Here is a 26,531-nt window from a genome sequence, read left to right on the forward strand (position 1 = left end):
TGTGCTCCGCAGACGGTCTGTGCTCCACAGACGGTCTATGCTCCACAGACGGTCTGTGCTCCACAGACGGTCTGTGCTCCACAGACGGTCTATGCTCCACAGATGGTCTATGCTCCACAGACGGTCTATGCTCCACAGATGGTCTATGCTCCACAGATACAGGACAGAGCTACTAACTGTATGCAAGGACATGTGACGTCACGGTGTGTCTGCGTCTGCTTTCTACCAGAGGGGGTGGGGCCCAGGAACAGCGGCTGCAGTTTACGTGATCAACCCAGTGCTATGACTGAACCCCCCCCCGACCCAAAAAAAAAAAAAAAAAAAAAAAATATATATATATATATATATATATAGTGAACTCCGGTCCTCGCGGCCTAAATATTATACCCGCCCACCAGTCCTCCCGATTAGCCAGTCAGAGCCTGCACTGGACTGACCACTGGAGTGTCCACTGGACTGACCACTGGAGTGTCCACTGGACTGACCACTGGAGTGTCCACTGGACTGACCAGTGTGCATGAAAGGGTTAAATATTGACCAGGTTTAATTCTTAAACTCATGACTGTGACTGAATCAGTTCTAGTTGTTTGTGTTCACTGAGCCAGAGACTGAGTGACCTTTGACCTGTAAATGATGGAACCCAGTGACCTTTGACCTGTACATGATGGAACCCAGTGACCTTTGACCTGTACATGATGGAACCCAGTGACCTTTGACCTGTACATGATGGAACCCAGAGAACATGAGGACCTGAACCCAGGCACCAGGAGAACATTATTGTCTCAGTGTTTGACCTTTGACCTGTAGGTTCTCTCCAGGGTTCCTGGGTTCTTCCACAGGCATGAGTTTATCAGGGTCAAAGGTCAAGTCCATCTAAAGGACCTGTAGGTCAAAGGTCAAGTCCATCTAAAGGACCTGTAGGTCAAAGGTCAAGTCCATCTAAAGGACCTGTAGGTCAGGGGTCCAGGGTAAACCCCGCCTTCATTTGTTGGTCGCTGGAATAGGCCCCTCCCCCTCTGCATTCCAGAGCGCCAGGAGGTCAAAGGTTCCCACATCCAACTGGGTCAAAGGCAACGGAATGTCCGTCCAAGTAGGAGGTCCTGTTTACGAAGCAGGACCAGATAGAAGAACCCTGACCCCAGGACCAGACAGAAGAACCCTGACCCCAGGACCAGACTGAAGAACCCTGACCCCAGGACCAGATAGGAGAACCCTGACCCCAGGACCAGACAGAAGAACCCTGACCCCAGGACCAGATAGGAGAACCCTGACCCCAGGACCAGACAGAAGAACCCTGACCTGGTCCATCTGAGGACACTGAACTGGACGATCCACATGGGTCAGCTGGACCACTCTGGTGGACTTACCTCCAGTTCAGGTCTTCTCTGTCCCAGGACTCTAATGGTTCAGAAGGTGAAGGAGTTCTGATGGGGTTAGTGGGTTCAGTGGAACGGATCAGATCCGACCCAAACATGTTCTGGTGAGTTTGAACTCCGACATTTAAAGAAACAGACTGTGTGGGTTTAAGGAGGTTTATTAAAAAGAACAAACAATAAATACAAACTGATTCCACTGTCATCAAACACACTGAGGATGAAGGACTGAAGGTCTGAAGGACTGAAGGACTGAAGGACTGAAGGTCTGAAGGTCTGAAGGACTGAAGGTCTGAAGGACTGAAGGACTGAAGGACTGAAGGACTGAAGGACTGAAGGACTGAAGGACTGAAGGACTGAAGGACTGAAGGACTGAAGGACTGAAGGACTGAAGGACTGAAGGACTGAAGGACTGAAGGACTGAAGGACTGAAGGTCTGGGGACTGAAGGACTGAAGGTCTGAAGGACTGAAGGTCTGGGGTCTGAAGGTCGGAGGGTCTGAGGGACTGAAGGTCTGAGGGTCTGAAGGACTGAGGGTCTGAAGGACTGAGGGTCTGGGGTCTGAAGGTCTGAAGGTCTGGGGTCTGAAGGTCTGAGGGTCTGGTGTCTGAGGGTCTGAAGGACTGAAGGTCTGGGGTCTGAAGGTCGGAGGGTCTGAGGGACTGAAGGTCTGGGGTCTGAAGGTCTGGGGTCTGAAGGTCGGAGGGTCTGAGGGACTGAAGGTCTGGGGTCTGAAGGTCTGAGGGTCTGAGGGTCTGAAGGTCTGAGGGTCTGAGGGTCTGAAGGTCTGAGGGTCTGAGGGTCTTGGGGTCTTCATTCCATCTGAACTCCAGACTTGGGTTGAATAAGGTTCAATGTTCAGGAAGAAGTTCAGCTCAAACTGAGGGACGAGCAGAATGTAACTATGACGACAGAAAAGAGTAACTATGACGACAGAAAGGAGTAACTATGACGACAGAAAGGAGTAACTATGACGACAGAAAAGAGTAACTATGACGACAGAAAAGAGTAACTATGACGACAGAAAAGTCCACAGAAGATCCAGTCTGAGGAACCACAGGGTAAGGGTTAACCCTTACTATTTCCTGTCGTCATAGTTACTATTTTCTGTCGTCATAGTTACTATTTTCTGTTGTCATAGTTACTATTTTCGGTCGTCATAGTTACTATTTTCTGTTGTCATAGTTACTATTTTCTGTCGTCATAGTTACTATTTTGTGTTGTCATAGTTACTATTTTCTGTCGTCATAGTTACTATTTTCTGTTGTCATAGTTACTCCTTTCTGTCGTCATAGTTACTCTTTCCTGTCATCGTAGTTACTCTTTTCGGTCGTCATAGTTACTCTTTCCTGTCATCGTAGTTACTCTTTTCTGTCGTCATAGTTACTCTTTCCTGTCATCGTAGTTACTCTTTTCTGTCGTCATAGTTACTATTTTCTGTCACCTATCCTTCTATCAAACCACAAGCAAAATAAAAACGACCATTAAATAGAAAAGATCTGCTCTGATTTCACCAAGAAAAGGAGAAATACGAGGGACGGAGGAGGAGACGGAGGAGGAGACGACAACGCAGGAGGAGACGACAAAGGAGGAGGAGACGCAGGAGGAGACGACAACGCAGGAGGAGACGACAAAGGAGGAGGAGACGCAGGAGGAGACGACAACGCAGGAGGAGACGACAAAGGAGGAGGAGACGCAGGAGGAGACAACAACGCAGGAGGAGACGACAAAGGAGGAGGAGACGACAAAGGAGGAGGAGACGCAGGAGGAGACGACAACGCAGGAGGAGACGACAAAGGAGGAGGAGACGACAAAGGAGGAGGAGACGCAGGAGGAGACGACAACGCAGGAGGAGACGACAAAGGAGGAGGAGACGCAGGAGGAGACGCAGGAGGAGACGAAGGAGGAGACGACGACGCAGGAGGAGATGCAGGAAAAGCGTCTCCATGAACATGCTTGTTGGACGGTGAAAAATGTGATCTTTACTGTTTGTTTCATAAAGATGAACAAGAAACACATGAAAGAAATGAACGACTCTTTAGTAAATGAACGACTCTTAAGGACATGAACGACTCTTTAGTAAATGAACGACTCTTTAGGACATGAACGACTCTTTACTAAATGAACGACTCTTTAGGACATGAACGACTCTTTAGTAAATGAACGACTCTTTAGTAAATGAACGACTCTTAAGGACATGAACGACTCTTTAGGAAATGAACGACTCTTTAGGACATGAACGACTCTTTAGTAAATGAACGACTCTTTACTAAATGAACGACTCTTTAGGACATGAACGACTCTTGTCCCCATTGGTCGTGTGGGTGTTCAAACTTTTCATGAGACAAAAACCCAAACCAAACCCAGACCAAACCCAGACCAAACCCAAACCAAACCCAGACCAAACCCAAACCAAACCCAGACCAAACCCAAACCAAACCCAGACCAAACCCAAACCAAACCCAGACCAAACCCAAACCAAACCCAGACCAAACCCAAACCAAACCCAAACCAAACCCAGACCAAACCCAGACCAAACCCAAACCAAACCCAGACCAAACCCAGACCAAACCCAAACCAAACCCAGACCAAACCCAAACCAAACCCAAACCAAACCCAAACCAAACCCAGACCAAACCCAAACCAAACCCAAACCAAACCCAAACCAAACCCAGACCAAACCCAAACCAAACCCAAACCAAACCCAAACCAAACCCAGACCAAACCCAGACCTTCAGTCTTCAGTGGATGAGGACAGAAAATCAACATGTGAATCAGCTGACTATGTGTGTGTGTGTGTGTGTTTGTCCTCAGGCATGCGTTGTCATGGAAACCTCCTGCTCCTCTTCATCCTACAGAACAAACACACAGTGGGTGGAGTCAGGTCATGTGATCACACAGTGGGTGGAGTCAGGTCACATGATCACAGGTCCATCAGTTTAAAAAGGACAAACCATCAGTTACCACGGCAACGCCATCAGTTCCACAGACACAAGAGGAGACAGTGAACGCACCCAGGTTACCACGGCAACACCATCAGTGTGTCCACCGTCTGGTACCACAGAACAAACTGACCACATGGAATGATCTAGTTCTACTGGGAATGGACCAAACACATGGAACACACTGGTTCTACAGGGAACAGACTGGTTCTACACAGAACACACTGGTTCTACAGGGAGCAGACTGGTTCTACAAAGAACAGACTGGTTCTACAAAGAACAGACTGGTTCTACAGGGAACAGACTGGTTCTACAAAGAACAGACTGGTTCTACAGGGAACAGACTGGTTCTACAATGAAAAGACTGGTTCTACACAGAACAGACTGGTTCTACAGGGAACAGACTGGTTCGACACGGAACAGACTGGTTCTACAAAGAAAGGACTGGTTCTACACAGAACACACTGGTTCTACACAGAACAGACTTGTTCTACACAGAACAGACTGGTTCTAAAGGGAACAGACTGGTTCTACACAGAACACACTGGTTCTACAGGAAACAGTCTGGTTCTAAAGAGAACACACTGGTTCTACAAAGAACAGACTGGTTCTAGACAGAACAGACTGGTTCTAAACAGAACAGACTGGTTCTATAGAGAACAGACTGGTTCTACACAGAACACACTGGTTCTACACAGAACAGATTTGTTCTACACAGAACAGACTGGTTCTACACAGAACAGACTGGTTCTACAGAGAACAGACTGGTTCTACAGGGAGCAGACTGGTTCTACAAAGAACAGACTGGTTCTAAACAGAACAGACTGGTTCTTAAGGGAACACACAAGTTCTACAGGGAACACACTGGTTCTGCAAAGAACAGACTAGTTCTACAAAGAACAGACTGGTTCTAAAGAGAACACACTGGTTCTACAAAGAACAGATTGGTTCTAAACAGAACAGACTGGTTCTACAGAGAACACACTGGTTCTACAAAGAACAGACTGGTTCTAAAGAGAACACACTTGTTCTACAAAGAACAGACTGGTTGTAAACAGAACAGACTGGTTCTATAGAGAACAGACTGGTTCTACACGGAACAGACTGGTTCTACACAGAACACACTGGTTCTACACAGAACAGATTTGTTCTACACAGAACAGACTGGTTCTAAAGGGAACAGACTGGTTCTACAGGGAAAAGACTGGTTCTAAAGTGAACAGACTGGTTCTACACAGAACAGACTGGTTCTAAAGAGAACAGACTGGTTCTACAGAGAACACACTGGTTCTACATAGAACACACTGGTTCTACACAGAACAGACTGGTTCTACAGAGAACAGACTGGTTCTACAGGGAACAGACTGGTTCTAAAGAGAACAGACTGGTTCTACAGAGAACAGACTGGTTCTACACGGAACAGACTGGTTCTAAAGGGAACAGACTGCTTCTACATGGAAAAGATTGGTACCACAGGGAACAGACTGGTTCTACTCAGAACACACTGGTTCTACAAAGAAACAGACTGGTACTACAAAGAACAGACTGGTTCTACACAGAACCGACTGGTTCTACAGGGAATAGACTGGTTCTACAGAGAACAGACTGGTTCTAAAGGGAAAGAACTGGTTCTACAGGGAACAGACTGGTTCTACAGGGAACAGACTGGTTCTACAATGAACAGACTGGTTCTACACAGAACAGACTGGTTCTACAGGGAACAGACTGGTTCGACACGGAACAGACTGGTTCTACAAAGAACAGACTGGTTCTACACAGAACGCACTGGTTCTACACAGAACAGACTTGTTCTACACAGAACAGACTGGTTCTAAAGGGAAAAGACTGGTTCTACACAGAACACACTGGTTCTACAGGGAACAGACTGGTTCTATAGAGAACAGACTGGTTCTACAAAGAAAAGATTTGTTCTACACAGAACAGACTGGTTCTAAAGGGAACAGACTGGTTCTACAGGGAACAGACTGGTTCTAAAGGGAACAGGCTGGTTCTACACAGAACAGACTGGTTCTAAAGAGAACAGACTGTTTCTAAAGAGAACACACTGGTTCTACATAGAACACACTGGTTCTACACAGAACAGACTGGTTCTACAGAGAACAGACTGGTTTTACAGGGAACAGACTGGTTCTACACAGAACAGACTGGTTCTACAGAGAAATGACTGGTTCTACAGGGAAGAGACTGGTTCTACACAGAACAGACTGGTTCTACAGAGAACAGACTGGTTCTACAGGGAACAGACTGGTTCTAAAGGGAACAGACTGCTTCTACATGGAAAAGATTGGTTCCACAGGGAACAGACTGGTTCTAAAGGGAACAGACTGGTTGTACATGGAACAGACTGGTTCTACACAGAACAGACTGGTTCTACACAGAACCGACTGGTTCTACAGGGAACAGACTGGTTCTACACAGAACACACTGGTTCTACACAGAACAGACTGGTTCTACAAAGAACAGACTGGTTCTACACAGAACCGACTGGTTCTACAGGGAATAGACTGGTTCTACAGAGAACAGACTGGTTCTAAAGGGAAAGAACTGGTTCTACAGGGAAAAGACTGGTTCTACAGGGAACAGACTGGTTCTAAAGGGAAAGAACTGGTTCTACAGGGAACAGACTGGTTCTACAGGGAACAGACTGGTTCGACAATGAACAGACTGGTTCTACACAGAACAGACCGGTTCTACAGGGAACAGACTGGTTCGACACGGAACAGACTGGTTCTACAAAGAACAGACTGGTTCTACACAGAACACACTGGTTCTACACAGAACAGACTTGTTCTACACAGAACAGATTGGTTCTAAAGGGAACAGACTGGTTCTACACAGAACACACTGGTTCTACAGGAAACAGACTGGTTCTAAAGAGAACACACTGGTTCTACAAAGAACAGACTGGTTCTAAACAGAACAGACTGGTTCTAAACAGAACAGACTGGTTCTATAGAGAACAGACTGGTTCTACACAGAACACACTGGTTCTACACAGAACAGATTTGTTCTACACAGAACAGACTGGATCTAAAGGGAACAGACTGGTTCTACAGGGAAAAGACTGGTTCTAAAGGGAACAGACTGGTTCTACACAGAACAGACTGGTTCTAAAGAGAACAGACTGGTTCTACAGAGAACACACTGGTTCTACATAGAACACACTGGTTCTACACAGAACAGACTGGTTCTACAGAGAACAGACTGGTTCTACACAGAACAGACTGGTTCTACAGAGAACAGACTGGTTCTACAGGGAACAGGCTGGTTCTAAAGAGAACAGACTGGTTCTACAGAGAACAGACTGGTTCTACAGGGAACAGACTGGTTCTAAAGGGAACAGACTGCTTCTACATGGAAAAGATTGGTTCCACAGGGAAAAGACTGGTTCGAAAGGGAACAGACTGGTTCTACATGGAACAGACTGGTTCTACATGGAACAGACTGGTTCTACACAGAACAGACTGGTTCTACAGGGAACAGACTGGTTCTACACAGAACACACTGGTTCTACACAGAACAGACTGGTTCTACAAAGAACAGACTGGTTCTACACAGAACCGACTGGTTCTACAGGGAATAGACTGGTTCTACAGAGAACAGACTGGTTCTAAAGGGAAAGAACTGGTTCTACAGGGAACAGACTGGTTCTACAGGGAACAGACTGGTTCTACAATGAACAGACTGGTTCTACAAAGAACAGACTGGTTCTCCACAGAACACACTGGTTCTACACAGAACAGACTTGTTCTACACAGAACAGACTGGTTCTACAGGGAAAACACTGTTTCTAAAGGGAACAGACTGGTTCTACATGGAAAAGATTGGTTCCACAGGGAACAGACCGGTTCTAAAGGGAACAGACTGGTTCTACACGGAACAGACTGGTTCTACATGGAACAGACTGGTTCTACACGGAACAGACTGGTTCTACATGGAACAGACTGGTTCTACACAGAACAGACTGGTTCTACAGGGAACAGACTGGTTCTACACGGAAAAGACTGGTTCTAAAGGGAACCGACTGCTTCTACATGGAAAAGATTGGTACCAGAGGGAACAGACTGGTTCTACACAGAACAGACTGGTTCTACACAGAACAGACTGGTTCTACACAGAACCGACTGGTTCTACAGGGAACAAACTGGTTCTACACAGAACACAATGGTTCTACACAGAACAGACTGGTTCTACAAAGGACAGACTGGTTCTACACAGAACCGACTGGTTCTACAGGGAATAGACTGGTTCTACAGAGAACAGACTGGTTCTACAGGGAACAGACTGGTTCTACAATGAACAGACTGGTTCTACACAGAACAGACTGGTTCTACAGGGAACAGACTGGTTCGACACGGAACAGACTGGTTCTACAAAGAACAGACTGGTTCTACACAGAACAGACTGGTTCTAAAGGGAACAGACTGGTTCTACACAGAACACACTGGTTCTACAGGGAACAGACTGGTTCTATAGAGAACAGACTGGTTCTACACGGAACAGACTGGTTCTACATGGAACAGACTGGTTCTACAAAGAAAAAGACTGGTTCTACACGGAACAGACTGGTTCTACAGGGAACAGACTGGTTCTACAAAGAACAGACTGGTTCTACAGGGAACACACTGGTTGTACAAAGTAAAGACTGGTTCTACAGGTAACAGACTGGTTCTAAAGGGAACAGACTGGTTCTGCACAGAACAGACTGGTTCTAAACAGAACAGACTGGTTCTATAGAGAACAGACTGGTTCTACACGGAACAGACTGGTTCTACAGGGAACAGACTGGTTCTACACGGAAAAGACTGGTTCTACACAGAACACACTGGTTCTACTCAGAACAGATTTGTTCTACACAGAACAGACTGGTTCTAAAGGGAACAGACTGGTTCTACAGGGAACAGACTGGTTCTAAAGGGAACAGACTGGTTCTACACAGAACAGACTGGTTCTAAAGAGAACAGACTGGTTCTACAGAGAACACACTGGTTCTACATAGAACACACTGGTTCTACACAGAACAGACTGGTTCTACAGAGAACAGACTGGTTCTACAGGGAACAGACTGGTTCTACACAGAACAGACTGGTTCTACAGAGAACAGACTGGTTCTACAGGGAACAGACTGGTTCTAAAGAGAACAGACTGGTTCTACAGAGAACAGACTGGTTCTACAGGGAACAGACTGGTTCTAAAGGGAACAGACTGGTTCTACATGGAAAAGATTGGTTCCACAGGGAACAGACTGGTTCTAAAGGGAACAGACTGGTTCTACACGGAACAGACTGGTTCTACATGGAACAGACTGGTTCTACACAGAACAGACTGGTTCTACACAGAACCGACTGGTTCTACAGGGAACAGACTGGTTCTACACAGAACACACTGGTTCTACACAGAACAGACTGGTTCTACAAAGAACAGACTGGTTCTACACAGAACCGACTGGTTCTACAGGGAATAGACTGGTTCTACAGAGAACAGACTGGTTCTAAAGGGAAAGAACTGGTTCTACAGGGAACAGACTGGTTCTACAGGGAAAAGACTGGTTCTACAATGAACAGACTGGTTCTACACAAAACAGACTGGTTCTAAAGAGAACAGACTGGTTCGACACGGAACAGACTGGTTCTACAAAGAACAGACTGGTTCTACACAGAACACACTGGTTCTACACAGAACAGACTTGTTCTACACAGAACAGACTGGTTCTAAAGGGAACAGACTGGTTCTAAACAGAACAGATTGGCTCTACAGGGAAAAGACTGTTTCTAAAGGGAACAGACTGGTTCTACATGGAAAATATTGATTCCACAGGGAACAGACTGGTTCTAAAGGGAACAGACTGGTTCTACACGGAACAGACTGGTTCTACATGGAACAGACTGGTTCTACAAAGAACAAACTGGTTCTACACGGACAAGACTTGTTCTAAAGGGAAAAGACTGGTTCTACACAGAACAGACTGGTTCTACACGGAACAGACTGGTTCTACAGGGAACAGACTGGTTCTAAAGGGAACAGACTGGTTCTACACGGAACAGACTGGTTCTACATGGAACAGTCTGGTTCTACACAGAAAAGACTGGTTCTACAAATAACAGACTTGTTCTACAGGGAAAAGACTGGTTCTAAAGAGAAAAGACTGGTTCTACAGGAAACAGACTGGTTCTAAAGGGAACAGACTGGTTCTACACAGAACAGACTGGTTCTACAGGGAACACACTGGTTCTACACAGAACAGACTGGTTCTACAGGGAACAGACTGGTTCTACACAGTACACACTGGTTCCACAGGGAACAGACTGGTTCTACACAGTATACACTGGTTCTACAGGGAACAGACTGGTTCTACACAGAACACACTGGTTCTACAGGGAACAGACTGGTTCTAAAGGGAACAGACTGGTTCTACATGGAAAAGATTGGTTCCACAGGGAACAGACTGGTTCTAAAGGGAACAGACTGGTTCTACACGGAACAGACTGGTTCTACATGGAACAGACTGGTTCTACACAGAACAGACTGGTTCTACACAGAACCGACTGGTTCTACAGGGAACAGACTGGTTCTACACAGAACACACTGGTTCTACACAGAACAGACTGGTTCTACAAAGAACAGACTGGTTCTACACAGAACCGACTGGTTCTACAGGGAATAGACTGGTTCTACAGAGAACAGACTGGTTCTAAAGGGAAAGAACTGGTTCTACAGGGAACAGACTGGTTCTACAGGGAAAAGACTGGTTCTACAATGAACAGACTGGTTCTACACAAAACAGACTGGTTCTAAAGAGAACAGACTGGTTCGACACGGAACAGACTGGTTCTACAAAGAACAGACTGGTTCTAAAGGGAACAGACTGGTTCTAAACAGAACAGACTGGCTCTACAGGGAAAAGACTGTTTCTAAAGGGAACAGACTGGTTCTACATGGAAAATATTGATTCCACAGGGAACAGACTGGTTCTAAAGGGAACAGACTGGTTCTACACGGAACAGACTGGTTCTACATGGAACAGACTGGTTCTACAAAGAACAAACTGGTTCTACACGGGCAAGACTTGTTCTAAAGGGAACAGACTGGTTCTACACAGAACAGACTGGTTCTACACGGAACAGACTGGTTCTACAGGGAACAGACTGGTTCTAAAGGGAACAGACTGGTTCTACACGGAACAGACTGGTTCTACATGGAACAGTCTGGTTCTACACAGAAAAGACTGGTTCTACAAATAACAGACTTGTTCTACAGGGAAAAGACTGGTTCTAAAGAGAAAAGACTGGTTCTACAGGAAACAGACTGGTTCTAAAGGGAACAGACTGGTTCTACACAGAACAGACTGGTTCTACAGGGAACACACTGGTTCTACACAGAACAGACTGGTTCTACAGGGAACAGACTGGTTCTACACAGTACACACTGGTTCCACAGGGAACAGACTGGTTCTACACAGTATACACTGGTTCTACAGGGAACAGACTGGTTCTACACAGAACACACTAGTTCTACAGGGAACAGACTGGTTCTACAAAGAAAAGACTGGTTCTACAGGGAACAGACTGGTTCTACACAGAACAGACTGGTTATACACAGAACAGACTGGTTCTACACGGAACACACTGGTTCTACACAGAATACACTTGTTCTACACAGAATAGACTGGTTCTACACAGAACAGACTGGTTCTACACAGAACAGACTGGTTCTAATGGGAACAGACTGGTTCTAAACAGAACACACTGGTTCTACAGGGAACAGATTGGTTTTACACAGAAAAGACTGGTTCTACACAGAACACACTGGTTCTACAGGGAACAGTCTGGTTCTACATGGAACAGACTGGTTCTAAGGAGAACAGACTGGTTCTACAGAGAACAGACTGGTTCTACAGGGAAAACACTGTTTCTAAAGGGAACAGACTGGTTCTACATGGAAAGATTGGTTCCACAGGGAACAGACTGGTTCTAAAGGGAACAGACTGGTTCTACACGGAACAGACTGGTTCTATATGGAACACTCTGGTTCTACATAGAAAAAATTGGTTCTAAACGGACCAGACTTGTTCTAAAGGGAACAGACTGGTTCTACAAAGAACAGACTGTTTCTAAATGGAACAGACTGGTTCTACACAGAACAGACTGGTTCTAAACGGAAAAGACTGGTTCTACAGGGAACAGACTGGTTCTAAAGGGAACAGACTGGTTCTACACGGAACAGACTGGTTCTACATGGAACAGACTGGTTCTACACAGAACAGACTGGTTCTACAAAGAACAAACTTGTTCTACAGGGAACAGACTGGTTCTAAAGGGAACAGACTGGTTCTACACAGAACAGACTGGTTCTACAGGGAACAGACTGGTTCTAAAGGGAAAAGACTGGTTCTAAAGGGAACCGACTGGTTCTACACAGTACACACTGGTTCTACAGGGAACAGACTGGTTCTACACAGTATACACTGGTTCTAAAGGGAACAGATTGGTTCTGCACAGAAAAGACTGGTTCTAATGGGAACCGACTGGTTCTACACAGAACACACTGGTTCTACAGGGAACAGACTGGTTCTACAAAGAAAAGACTGGTTCTACAGGGAACAGACTGGTTATACACAGAACAGACTGGTTCTACACGGAACACACTGGTTCTACAGGGAACAGACTGGTTCTACACAGAACACACTGGTTCTACACAGAATACACTGGTTCTACACAGAACAGACTGGTTCTACACAGAACACACTGGTTCTACACAGAATAGACTGGTTCTACAAAGAACAGACTGGTTCTACACAGAACAAACTGGTTCTACAGGGAACAGACTGGTTCTACACTGAACAGACTGGTTCTACACAGAATAAACTGGTTCTACACAGAACAGACTGGTTCTACACAGAACAGACTGGTTCTACAGGGAACAGACTGGTTCTACACAGAACACACTGGTTCTACACAGAACAGACTGGTTCTACAAAGAACAGACTGTTTCTACACAGAACAGACTGGTTTTAAAGGGAACAGACTGGTTTTACAGGGAACAGACTGGTTCTACACAGAACAGACTGGTTCTACAGGGAACAGACTGGTTCTACACGGAACAGACTGGTTCTACACAGAACAGACTTGTTCTACACAGAACAGACTGGTTCTAGAGGGAACACACTGTTTCTACAGGGAAAAGACTGGTTCTACACAGAAAAGACTGGTTCTACACAGAACGCACTGGTTCTACACAGAACAGACTGGTTCTACACAGAAAAAACTGGTTCTACAGGGAACAGACTGGTTCTACAGGGAACAGACTGGTTCTACACAGAACACACTGGTTCTACAGGGAACAGACTGGTTCTACACAGAATACACTGGTTCTAAACAGAACAGACTGGTTCTACAGGGAACAGACTGGTTCTACACAGAACAGACTGGTTCTACAAGGAACACACTGGTTCTACAGGGAACAGACTTGCTCAGTGCTACCTCCAGCTCCTCACTGTCTAGTCTGATGTCTGTGAACACCTCCCACCACCCAGACTGAACAGGAAATGACCTCACACATGAGTCAGCTGATGTCATATGTTTCCACCCCGTGTAGATCCTGAAACCCAATCAGAGAACAGAAGAGACACAGATTCAACTGTTGAATACACTGAACATCTGCACCTTTAACTGTTGAATACACTGAACATCTGCACCTTTAACTGTTGAATACACTGAACATCTGCACCTTTAACTGTTGAATACACTGAACATCTGCACCTGTAACTGTTGAATACACTGAACATCTGCACCTTTAACTGTTGAATACACTGAACATCTGCACCTTTAACTGTTGAATACACTGAACATCTGCACCTTTAACTGTTGAATACACTGTACATCTGCACCTTTAACTGTTGAATACACTGTACATCTGCACCTTTAACTGTTGAATACACTGAACATCTGCACCTTTAACTGTTGAATACACTGAACATCTGCACCTTTAACTGTTGAATACACTGAACATCTGCACCTTTAACTGTTGAATACACTGAACATCTGCACCTTTAACTGTTGAATACACTGAACATCTGTACCTTTAACTGTTGAATACACTGAACATCTGCACCTTTAACTGTTGAATACACTGTACATCTGCACCTTTAACTGTTGAATACACTGTACATCTGCACCTTTAACTGTTGAATACACTGTACATCTGCACCTTTAACTGTTGAATACACTGAACATCTGCACCTTTAACTGTTGAATACACTGAACATCTGCACCTTTAACTGTTGAATACACTGAACATCTGCACCTTTAACTGTTGAATATACTGTACATCTGCACCTTTAACTGTTGAATACACTGTACATCTGCACCTTTAACTGTTGAATACACTGTACATCTGCACCTTTACCTGTTGAATACACTGAACATCTGCACATTTAACTGTTGAATACACTGAACATCTGCACCTTTAACTGTTGAATACACTGAACATCTGCACCTTTAACTGTTGAATACACTGAACATCTGCACCTTTAACTGTTGAATACACTGTACATCTGCACCTTTAACTGTTGAATACACTGTACATCTGCACCCTTAACTGTTGAATACACTGAACATCTGCACCTTTAACTGTTGAATACACTGAACATCTGCACCTTTAACTGTCGAATACACTGAACATCTGCACCTTTAACTGTTGAATACACTGAACATCTGCACCTTTAACTGTTGAATACACTGAACATCTGCACCTTTAACTGTTGAATACACTGTACATCTGCACCTTTAACTGTTGAATACACTGAACATCTGCACCTTTAACTGCGGATGACACATGATTAGGACGTCGTCAACAGTTCATTACGTCCACCTGATCATTACCTGTTTATTATCTGTTTATTATCTCTTCATTATTTGTTTATTATCTGTTTATTATTTGTTTATTATCTGTTTATTATCTGTTCATTATTTGTTTATTATCTGTTTATTATCCAGAACATAAAGGTCATTTTTTTATTGACAACCAAAATAAAAATCTAATTTTGGGAGAAAAAAAAAGTTTTCTTTACAAACAAAACAGGAAGTGAAACTGTGTGTGTGTGTGTGTGTTACCTTTTGTGTATTTTTTGTACAGCAGGTATCCACTTCCTCCAATGAAGCCGATGCCCGTGAACACGCCCACTACGATGACAGCGTCCCTCAGATCAGACAGACGTCTGGAGATTGCATCTGGAAAACACAAGAACACATGAGTTGTGGACCAGAACCAGACCAGAACCAGGACCAGAACCAGAACCAGAACCAACAGAACCATCTGAAAACACAAGAACACATGAGCTGTGGACCAGAACCAGGACCAGAACCAGAACCAGAACCAACAGAACCATCTGAAAACACAAGAACACATGAGCTGTGGACCAGAACCAGACCAGAACTAGGACCAGAACCAGAACCAGAACCAACAGAACCATCTGAAAACACAAGAACACATGAGCTGTGGACCAGAACCAGACCAGAACTAGGACCAGAACCAGAACCAGAACCAACAGAACCATCTGAAAACACAAGAACACATGAGCTGTGGACCAGAACCAGACCAGAACTAGGACCAGAACCAGAACCAACAGAACCATCTGGAAAACACAAGAACACATGAGCTGTGGACCAGAACCAGACCAGAACTAGGACCAGAACCAGAACCAACAGAACCAGTAGAACCAGGGTTTATGGGTTATGGTTCAGGGGCTCTGGGTTCTGGTTCTACACTCACTGTCCTTTAAATGGACCCTCAGCTCCACTTCCTGGTCAGGTCAGGGTTAAGGGGTTCTGGTTCTGGTTCTGGATCAGACCATTCACTGTCCTTTAAAGGCGTCCATACTCTGGTGCTTCTCTTTGTGGGTAGGTCCAGATGTTCCTCTAATGGTGTGTGCTGTTTGGTGCAGTGGACATGAACACCACCTCCTATCGTGTGTTCACCAGGAAAACGCAGCTGTTTGAAGTCCTGCTGCTCCTCCTGAGGATATCCACTGTCACAGCACTGCCACGAGCCCATGAGCCTCAGATTCTTGCTTTACTATTCACCCGCTGTCCCCTTTCCCCACTCCCCTCTGGGGGAGTGGCTACTTTTTCAGCCGTAGCCGCTGGGAGCCAATGACGACAGGATCTGCGCTGACCCCTCTGTGTCCTGTCCTGAGCCCCTCCCCCACCTGTCTGGATGGACGTCCTCGGCCTCACCGCTGTGGATGGACCTCCTCGCTCCTGCCTGTCTCATCCAGTGGGACGGACCCCCATGTGTCCACCTACTGCATCCTTCAGACTGAACTCCATCTGCAGATGGACGTCCATCAGTCCTGGTGCATCTCCAGCCTGTCCGTCCATGGGAGTGGATCTGTCCTTCACTGTGGTTCTCCCCCAGGTTTCTCCATTTTCCCACTGGGTTTGAGCTTTTCCTCGCCGAGAAGGAGGGTCTAAGGACGGGGGATGTCCTGGACATGACTCATGTTCTGCTGTTTATTTGACTGTTGTTGTTTACATCCAGCTGACTCTGTAAAGCCCTTTCAGATAACCTGGCTGTGATACTGGGCTGTACAAATAAAACTGAACTGAATTGAAAACATTCTCACACTGTGCATGCACCAACACAATAATATCCAGCTACTATAAGCTAATGCTAAGCTAATACTCAGCTAATGCTAAGCTAACAGTAGCTGGCTGTTGTTCTGGTGCAGTTTATCTGTTGCATCTTCCCTCTGGTTCCCTTTACTGTAGGACTGACAGCCCATACTGTCCACATCTGGACAAACACCTCCTGCACAAACACCTGCTCGTCTGTTCTTCTGTTTTCATTCCTCACAGATAATGGCACATGTTACCACAGCAGCTCCATGGGTTTGGTTTAGCACCACCATCTGGTGACTCACACCAACACACAGTCGTCTGTGCACTTTGGATTCCTTGGTATTTGAACGTTGGATTTCCGGGTCCAACAGTTGAACGTGTGGTGCATCCTCTGGTGTATGGTCCTACAGTGTGGTTTGTCCTCTGGTGTATGGTCCCACAGTGTGGTGCGTCCTCTGGCGTATGGTCCTACAGTGTGGTTTGTCCTCTGGCGTATGGTCCTACAGTGTGGTTCGTCCTCTGGCGTATGGTCCTACAGTGTGGTTCGTCCTCTGGCGTATGGTCCTACAGTGTGGTTCGTCCTCTGGCGTATGGTCCTACAGTGTGGTGCGTCCTCTGGCGTATGGTCCTACAGTGTGGTTTGTCCACTGGCGTATGGTCCTACAGTGTGGTGCGTCCTCTGGCGTATGGTCCTACAGTGTGGTTTGGCCACTGGCGTATGGTCCTACAGTGTGGTGCGTCCTCTGGTGTATGGTCCTACAGTGTGGTGCGTCCTCTGGCGTATGGTCCTACAGTGTGGTTTGTCCTCTGGCGTATGGTCCTACAGTGTGGTGCGTCCTCTGGCGTATGGTCCTACAGTGTGGTGCGTCCTCTGGCGTATGGTCCTACAGTGTGGTTTGTTCTCTGGCGTATGGTCTTACAGTGTGGTTTGTCCACTGGCGTATGGTCCTACAGTGTGGCGCGTCCTCTGGCGTATGGTCCTACAGTGTGGTGCGTCCTCTGGTGTATGGTCCTACAGTGTGGTTTGTCCTCTGGTGTACGGTCCTACAGTGTGGTGCGTCCTCTGGTGTACGGTCCTACAGTGTGGTTCATCCTCTGGTGTATGGTCCTACAGTGTGATGTGTCCTCTGGCATATGGTCCTACAGTGTGGTTCATCCTCTGGTGTATGGTCCTACAGTGTGATGCGTCCTCTGGCATATGGTCCTACAGTGTGGTTTGTTCTCTGGCATATGGTCCTACAGTGTGGTTCGTCCTCTGGCGTATGGTCCCACAGTGTGGTGCGTCCTCTGGCATATGGTCCTACAGTGTGGTTTGTCCTCTGGTGTACGGTCCTACAGTGTGGTGCGTCCTCTGGCATATGGTCCTACAGTGTGGTTTGTTCTCTGGCATATGGTCCTACAGTGTGGTTCGTCCTCTGGCGTATGGTCCCACAGTGTGGTGCGTCCTCTGGCGTATGGTCCTACAGTGTGGTTTGTCCTCTGGTGTACGGTCCTACAGTGTGGTGCGTCCTCTGGCGTACGGTCCTACAGTGTGGTGCCTCCTCTGGCGTATGGTCCTACAGTGTGGTTTGTCCTCTGGCGTACGGTCCTACAGTGTGGTGCGTCCTCTGGCGTACGGTCCTACAGTGTGGTGCGTCCTCTGGCGTACGGTCCTACAGTGTGGTGCGTCCTCTGGCGTACGGTCCTACAGTGTGGTTTGTCCTCTGGCGTACGGTCCTACAGTGTGGTGCCTCCTCTGGCGTAGGGTCCTACAGTGTGGTGCGTCCTCTGGCGTACGGTCCTACAGTGTGGTTTGTCCTCTGGCGTACGGTCCTACAGTGTGGTGCATCCTCTGGCGTACGGTCCTACAGTGTGGTGCGTCCTCTGGTGTATGGTCCTACACTGTGGTTCGTCCTCTGGTGTATGGTCCTACACTGTGGTTCGTCCTCTGGTGTATGGTCCTACAGTGTGAGAACATGAACTCTGAGTCTGACTTTACCACAGATTCACACAGTTTAAGTTGGAGCTGTTTGAAACCATCGAAAGAATCGAACAGTGAATGAAGACATTTAGTGGAACCACAGCTCCACCTCCTGGTCTGGTTATGGTTAGGATTCTGGTTCTAGTTCTAGTTCTAGTTCTAGTTCTGGTTGTGGTTCTGTTTGGACCACTCACCGTCCTTCAGGTGGACCTTCAGCTCCACCTCCTGGTCTGGTTAGGGTTAGGGGGTTCTGGTTCTGGTTCTGTTTGGACCACTCACCGTCCTTCAGGTGGACCTTCAGCTCCACCTCCTGGTCTGGTTAGGGTTAGGAGGTTGTGGTTCTGTTTGGACCACTCACCGTTTGGACCTTCAGCTCCACCTCCTGGTCTGGTTAGGGTTAGGGGGTTCTAGTTGTGGTTCTGGTTCTGTTTGGACCACTCACCGTCCTTCAGGTGGACCTTCAGCTCCACCTCCTGGTCTGGTTAGGGTTACAGGGTTCTGGTTCTGGTTCTGTTTGGACCACTCACCGTTCTTCAGGTGGACCCTCAGCTCCACCTCCTGGTCTGGTTAGGGTTAGGGGGTTCTGGTTCTGGTTCTGTTTGGACCACTCACCGTCCTTCAGGTGGACCTTCAGCTCCACCTCCTGGTCTGGTTAGGGTTAGGGGGTTCTGGTTCTGTTTGGACCACTCACCGTCCTTCAGGTGGACCTTCAGCTCCACCTCCTGGTCTGGTTAGGGTTAGGGGGTTCTGGTTCTGTTTGGACCACTCACCGTCCTTCAGGTAGACCTTCAGCTCCACCTCCTGGTCTGGTTAGGGTTAGGGGGTTCTGGTTGTGGTTCTGGTTCTGTTTGGACCACTCACCGTCCTTCAGGTGGACCTTCAGCTCCACCTCCTGGTCTGGTTAGGGTTAGGGGGTTCTGGTTCTGGTTCTGTTTGGACCACTCACCGTCCTTCAGGTGGACCTTCAGCTCCACCTCCTGGTCTGGTTAGGGTTACAGGGTTCTGGTTCTGTTTGGACCACTCACCGTCCTTCAGGTGGACCTTCAGCTCCACCTCCTGGTCTGGTTAGGGTTAGGGTGTTCTGGTTCTGTTTGGACCACTCACTGTTTGGACCTTCAGCTCCACCTCCTGGTCTGGTTAGGGTTAGGGGGTTCTGGTTCTGGTTCTGTTTGGACCACTCACCGTCCTTCAGGTGGACCTTCAGCTCCACCTCCTGGTCTGGTAGTTTGCTTCCGTCCGTCACAGAGCAGATGTAGACTCCTTTGTCAAAGATGGTGGTGTCGTTCAGGGTCAGGCTCAGGTCTCTGCTCTTGTAGGCGTCGGCCTTCATGGCGGTGCGGCGTTGGTACAGCCTGTCCTGTTCGGACGGCTGGTCGCGGTCGCTGCGGCGGATGTGGACGGTGAGGGGGGGCGTGTCCCGGAGCCACTCCACCACGGCGCCGTCAGAGAGAGGCTTCGAAGAAGAACAGGGGAGGAGGGCCGACCCCCCCTCAGATACCTGCACCAGCACTGAGGCATGATGGGAAACTGAGGAAACACAGGACAAACACTGAGGCATGATGGGAAACTGAGGAAACACAGGAAAAACACTGAGGCATGATGGGAAACTGAGGAGAAACAGGACAAAGACTGAGGCATGATGGGAAACTGAGGAGAAACAGGACAAAGACTGAGGCATGATGGGAAACTGAGGAGAAACAGGAAAAACACTGAGGCATGATGGGAAACTGAGGAGAAACAGGACAAACACTGAGGCATGATGGGAAACTGAGGAGACAGACTAAACTAACCAGTCACCATTAAGTACACTAATCAGTGACCACTAACTAAACTATGGACCATCTGAACCCTCTGGACCATCTGAACCCTCTGGACCATCTGAACCCTCTGGACCATCTGAACCTGGTCCACCTGAACCCTGCTGTCTTATGGGGGCTCCTGTAGACCAGGTCTGTCAGACTCATGTCAGATCAGTTCCATACTCAGTCTAATGTGGTCTGTAGTGGACCGGACCGGACCAGTCCAACAGAAATAACAGGATCACAACGTTTGAGTGAACAAAGTAAACTCCATAATGAAAAAGTTCACATTTACGAACTGTACTTGAACACAACATGAACTAACATGAACAGGCTAGAATTCTACAGTGAACTGAGTGTGATGTGAACGATGTTCTGCCTCCGTTGATCATGTACTCCTGTTCACAGTGGATCTACAAACACACATTTAAGAACAGACAGAACATGAGTTAAATTCCAGACTTCTGTTCACATGTCCCAGAAATTCACATGTTTTGTTCAAGGCTCGTCTGTAAATGTAAACACTTTGGTTTAATTTGACTGTTTTCACTTAAACACAAAGTCCAGTTCTGATGATTTATACGTTATTACTGGAGTCTGTTCCTGGTTCTGGTCCACTTTAGACTGACAGGACCTAAAAGGACTGGAACACATGTCAGTGGTCTGGTCTGTACTTCTGTATCTGACACATTCACCCCAGGGTCCACACTGGACCCTTTACTGGACCAGACTGGACCCTTTAGTGGACCAGACTGGACCCTTTAGTGGGTCAGACTGGACCCTTTAGTGGACCAGACTGGACCCTTTACTGGACCAGACTGGACCCTTTAGTGGTCAGACTGGACCCTTTAGTGGACCAGACTGGACCCTTTAGTGGTCAGACTGGACCCTTTAGTGAACCAGACTGGACCCTTTAGTGGACCAGACTGGACCCTTTAGTGGTCAGACTGGACCCTTTAGTGGTCAGACTGGACCCTTTGGTGGACCAGACTGGACCCTTTAGTGGTCAGACTGGACCCTTTAGTGGACCAGACTGGACCCTTTAGTGGGTCAGACTGGACCCTTTAGTGGTCAGACTGGACCCTTTAGTGGACCAGACTGGACCCTTTAGTGGACCAGACTGGACCCTTTAGTGGTCAGACTGGACCCTTTAGTGGACCAGACTGGACCCTTTAGTGGGTCAGACTGGACCCTTTAGTGGACCAGACTGGACCCTTTAGTGGACCAGACTGGACCCTTTAGTGGTCAGACTGGACCCTTTAGTGGACCAGACTGGACCCTTTAGTGGTCAGACTGGACCCTTTAGTGGACCAGACTGGACCCTTTAGTGGACCAGACTGGACCCTTTAGTGGTCAGACTGGACCCTTTAGTGGTCAGACTGGACCCTTTGGTGGACCAGACTGGACCCTTTAGTGGTCAGACTGGACCCTTTAGTGGACCAGACTGGACCCTTTAGTGGGTCAGACTGGACCCTTTAGTGGACCAGACTGGACCCTTTAGTGGACCAGACTGGACCCTTTAGTGGTCAGACTGGACCCTTTAGTGGACCAGACTGGACCCTTTAGTGGGTCAGACTGGACCCTTTAGTGGACCAGACTGGACCCTTTAGTGGGTCAGACTGGACCCTTTAGTGGACCAGACTGGACCCTTTAGTGGGTCAGACTGGACCCTTTAGTGGTCAGACTGGACCCTTTAGTGGACCAGACTGGACCCTTTAGTGGGTCAAACTGGACCCTTTGGTGGACCAGACTGGACCCTTTAGTGGACCAGACTGGACCCTTTAGTGGACCAGACTGGACCCTTTAGTGGGTCAAACTGGACCCTTTGGTGGACCAGACTGGACCCTTTAGTGGGTCAGACTGGACCCTTTAGTGGTCTAGACTGGACCCTTTAGTGGACCAGACTGGACCCTTTAGTGGGTCAGACTGGACCCTTTAGTGGTCTAGACTGGACCCTTTAGTGGACCAGACTGGACCCTTTGGTGGACCAGACTGGACCCTTTGGTGGTCCAGACTGGACCCTTTAGTGGTCTAGACTGGACCCTTTAGTGGACCAGACTGGACCCTTTGGTGGACCAGACTGGACCCTTTGGTGGTCCAGACTGGACCCTTTAGTGGGTCAGACTGGACCCTTTAGTGGACCAGACTGGACCCTTTAGTGGTCAGACTGGACCCTTTAGTGGGTCAGACTGGACCCTTTAGTGGTCCAGACTGGACCCTTTAGTGGGTCAGACTGGACCCTTTAGTGGACCAGACTGGACCCTTTAGTGGGTCAGACTGGACCCTTTAGTGGACCAGACTGGACCCTTTAGTGGACGAGACTGGACCCTTTAGTGGTCAGACTGGACCCTTTAGTGGACCAGACTGGACCCTTTAGTGGACCAGACTGGACCCTTTAGTGGGTCAGACTGGACCCTTTAGTGGACCAGACTGGACCCTTTAGTGGTCAGACTGGACCCTTTAGTGGGTCAGACTGGACCCTTTAGTGGACCAGACTGGACCCTTTAGTGGGTCAGACTGGACCCTTTAGTGGGTCAGACTGGACCCTTTACTGGACCAGACTGGACCCTTTAGTGGTCCAGACTGGACCCTTTAGTGGGTCAGACTGGACCCTTTAGTGGACCAGACTGGACCCTTTAGTGGGTCAGACTGGACCCTTTAGTGGACCAGACTGGACCCTTTAGTGGACGAGACTGGACCCTTTAGTGGTCAGACTGGACCCTTTAGTGGACCAGACTGGACCCTTTAGTGGACCAGACTGGACCCTTTAGTGGGTCAGACTGGACCCTTTAGTGGACCAGACTGGACCCTTTAGTGGTCAGACTGGACCCTTTAGTGGGTCAGACTGGACCCTTTAGTGGACCAGACTGGACCCTTTAGTGGGTCAGACTGGACCCTTTAGTGGGTCAGACTGGACCCTTTACTGGACCAGACTGGACCCTTTAGTGGACCAGACTGGACCCTTTAGTGGGTCAGACTGGACCCTTTACTGGACCAGACTGGACCCTTTAGTGGACCAGACTGGACCCTTTAGTGGTCAGACTGGACCCTTTAGTGGACCAGACTGGACCCTTTAGTGGTCAGACTGGACCCTTTAGTGGGCCAGACTGGACCCTTTAGTGGACCAGACTGGACCCTTTAGTGGTCAGACTGGACCCTTTAGTGGACCAGACTGGACCCTTTAGTGGGTCAGACTGGACCCTTTAGTGGGTCAGACTGGACCCTTTAGTGGTCAGACTGGACCCTTTAGTGGGTCAGACTGGACCCTTTAGTGGACCAGACTGGACCCTTTAGTGGTCAGACTGGACCCTTTAGTGGACCAGACTGGACCCTTTACTGGACCAGACTGGACCCTTTAGTGGACCAGACTGGACCCTTTAGTGGTCAGACTGGACCCTTTAGTGGACCAGACTGGACCCTTTAGTGGTCAGACTGGACCCTTTAGTGAACCAGACTGGACCCTTTAGTGGACCAGACTGGACCCTTTAGTGGTCAGACTGGACCCTTTAGTGGTCAGACTGGACCCTTTGGTGGACCAGACTGGACCCTTTAGTGGTCAGACTGGACCCTTTAGTGGACCAGACTGGACCCTTTAGTGGGTCAGACTGGACCCTTTAGTGGTCAGACTGGACCCTTTAGTGGTCAGACTGGACCCTTTAGTGGACCAGACTGGACCCTTTAGTGGTCAGACTGGACCCTTTAGTGGACCAGACTGGACCCTTTAGTGGGTCAGACTGGACCCTTTAGTGGACCAGACTGGACCCTTTAGTGGGTCAGACTGGACCCTTTAGTGGACCAGACTGGACCCTTTACTGGACCAGACTGGACCCTTTAGTGGACCAGACTGGACCCTTTAGTGGTCAGACTGGACCCTTTAGTGGACCAGACTGGACCCTTTAGTGGTCAGACTGGACCCTTTAGTGGTCAGACTGGACCCTTTGGTGGACCAGACTGGACCCTTTAGTGGTCAGACTGGACCCTTTAGTGGACCAGACTGGACCCTTTAGTGGGTCAGACTGGACCCTTTAGTGGTCAGACTGGACCCTTTAGTGGACCAGACTGGACCCTTTAGTGGACCAGACTGGACCCTTTAGTGGTCAGACTGGACCCTTTAGTGGACCAGACTGGACCCTTTAGTGGGTCAGACTGGACCCTTTAGTGGACCAGACTGGACCCTTTAGTGGGTCAGACTGGACCCTTTAGTGGTCAGACTGGACCCTTTAGTGGACCAGACTGGACCCTTTAGTGGGTCAAACTGGACCCTTTGGTGGACCAGACTGGACCCTTTAGTGGGTCAGACTGGACCCTTTAGTGGACCAGACTGGACCCTTTAGTGGGTCAGACTGGACCCTTTAGTGGACCAGACTGGACCCTTTAGTGGACCAGACTGGACCCTTTAGTGGGTCAAACTGGACCCTTTGGTGGACCAGACTGGACCCTTTAGTGGGTCAGACTGGACCCTTTAGTGGTCTAGACTGGACCCTTTAGTGGACCAGACTGGACCCTTTAGTGGGTCAGACTGGACCCTTTAGTGGTCTAGACTGGACCCTTTAGTGGACCAGACTGGACCCTTTGGTGGACCAGACTGGACCCTTTGGTGGTCCAGACTGGACCCTTTAGTGGTCTAGACTGGACCCTTTAGTGGACCAGACTGGACCCTTTGGTGGACCAGACTGGACCCTTTGGTGGTCCAGACTGGACCCTTTAGTGGGTCAGACTGGACCATTTAGTGGTCTGGACTGGACCCTTTAGTGGTCTGGACTGGACCCTTTAGTGGGACAGACTGGACCCTTTAGTGGTCCAGACTGGACCCTTAGTGGGTCAGACTGGACCATTTAGTGGACCAGACTGGACCCTTTAGTGGGTCAGACTGGACCCTTTAGTGGACCAGACTGGACCCTTTAGTGGACGAGACTGGACCCTTTAGTGGTCAGACTGGACCCTTTAGTGGACCAGACTGGACCCTTTAGTGGACCAGACTGGACCCTTTAGTGGGTCAGACTGGACCCTTTAGGGGACCAGACTGGACCCTTTAGTGGTCAGACTGGACCCTTTAGTGGGTCAGACTGGACCCTTTAGTGGACCAGACTGGACCCTTTAGTGGGTCAGACTGGACCCTTTAGTGGGTCAGACTGGACCCTTTACTGGACCAGACTGGACCCTTTAGTGGACCAGACTGGACCCTTTAGTGGGTCAGACTGGACCCTTTACTGGACCAGACTGGACCCTTTAGTGGACCAGACTGGACCCTTTAGTGGTCAGACTGGACCCTTTAGTGGACCAGACTGGACCCTTTAGTGGTCAGACTGGACCCTTTAGTGGACCAGACTGGACCCTTTAGTGGACCAGACTGGACCCTTTAGTGGTCAGACTGGACCCTTTAGTGGACCAGACTGGACCCTTTAGTGGGTCAGACTGGACCCTTTAGTGGGTCAGACTGGACCCTTTAGTGGTCAGACTGGACCCTTTAGTGGGTCAGACTGGACCCTTTAGTGGACCAGACTGGACCCTTTAGTGGACCAGACTGGACCCTTTAGTGGGTCAGACTGGACCCTTTAGTGGTCAGACTGGACCCTTTAGTGGACCAGACTGGACCCTTTAGTGGGTCAGACTGGACCCTTTAGTGGGTCAGACTGGACCCTTTAGTGGACCAGACTGGACCCTTTAGTGGACCAGACTGGACCCTTTAGTGGGTCAGACTGGACCTTTTAGGGACCAGACTTGACCCTTTAGTGACCAGACTGGACCTAGTGGGTCAGACTGGACCCTTTAGTGGGTCAGACTGGACCTTTTAGTGGACCAGACTGACCCTTTAGTGG

General features: G+C 48.3%; 1 protein-coding gene across 4 annotated transcripts; it reads right to left on the reverse strand.

Moving 5' to 3' along the window:
- Positions 1-3,997: 3,997 nt before the first annotated feature.
- LOC115416196 (V-set domain-containing T-cell activation inhibitor 1-like) lies at positions 3,998-21,537 on the reverse strand. Of its 4 annotated transcripts, none has more exons than XM_030129922.1 (4): positions 20,096-21,530; positions 15,448-15,564; positions 13,893-13,933; positions 3,998-4,225 (listed from the first exon to the last, which is right to left on the reverse strand). In XM_030129922.1, the coding sequence occupies exons 1-3, from the start codon at positions 20,589-20,591 to the stop codon at positions 13,908-13,910; spliced, it is 639 nt and encodes a 212-aa protein (XP_029985782.1). In that variant the 5' UTR covers positions 20,592-21,530; the 3' UTR covers positions 3,998-4,225; positions 13,893-13,907. The 4 variants fall into 4 exon arrangements, with proteins under 4 accessions (XP_029985782.1, XP_029985780.1, XP_029985783.1 ...); XM_030129920.1 differs by having other exon boundaries at positions 13,886-13,933; XM_030129923.1 differs by lacking the exon at positions 13,893-13,933 and having other exon boundaries at positions 3,999-4,225; positions 20,096-21,529.
- Between the last annotated feature and the right edge of the window lie 4,994 nt (positions 21,538-26,531).

Source organism: Sphaeramia orbicularis, unplaced genomic scaffold (assembly GCF_902148855.1).
Source record: "Sphaeramia orbicularis unplaced genomic scaffold, fSphaOr1.1, whole genome shotgun sequence".
Lineage (NCBI taxonomy): Eukaryota > Metazoa > Chordata > Actinopteri > Kurtiformes > Apogonidae > Sphaeramia > Sphaeramia orbicularis.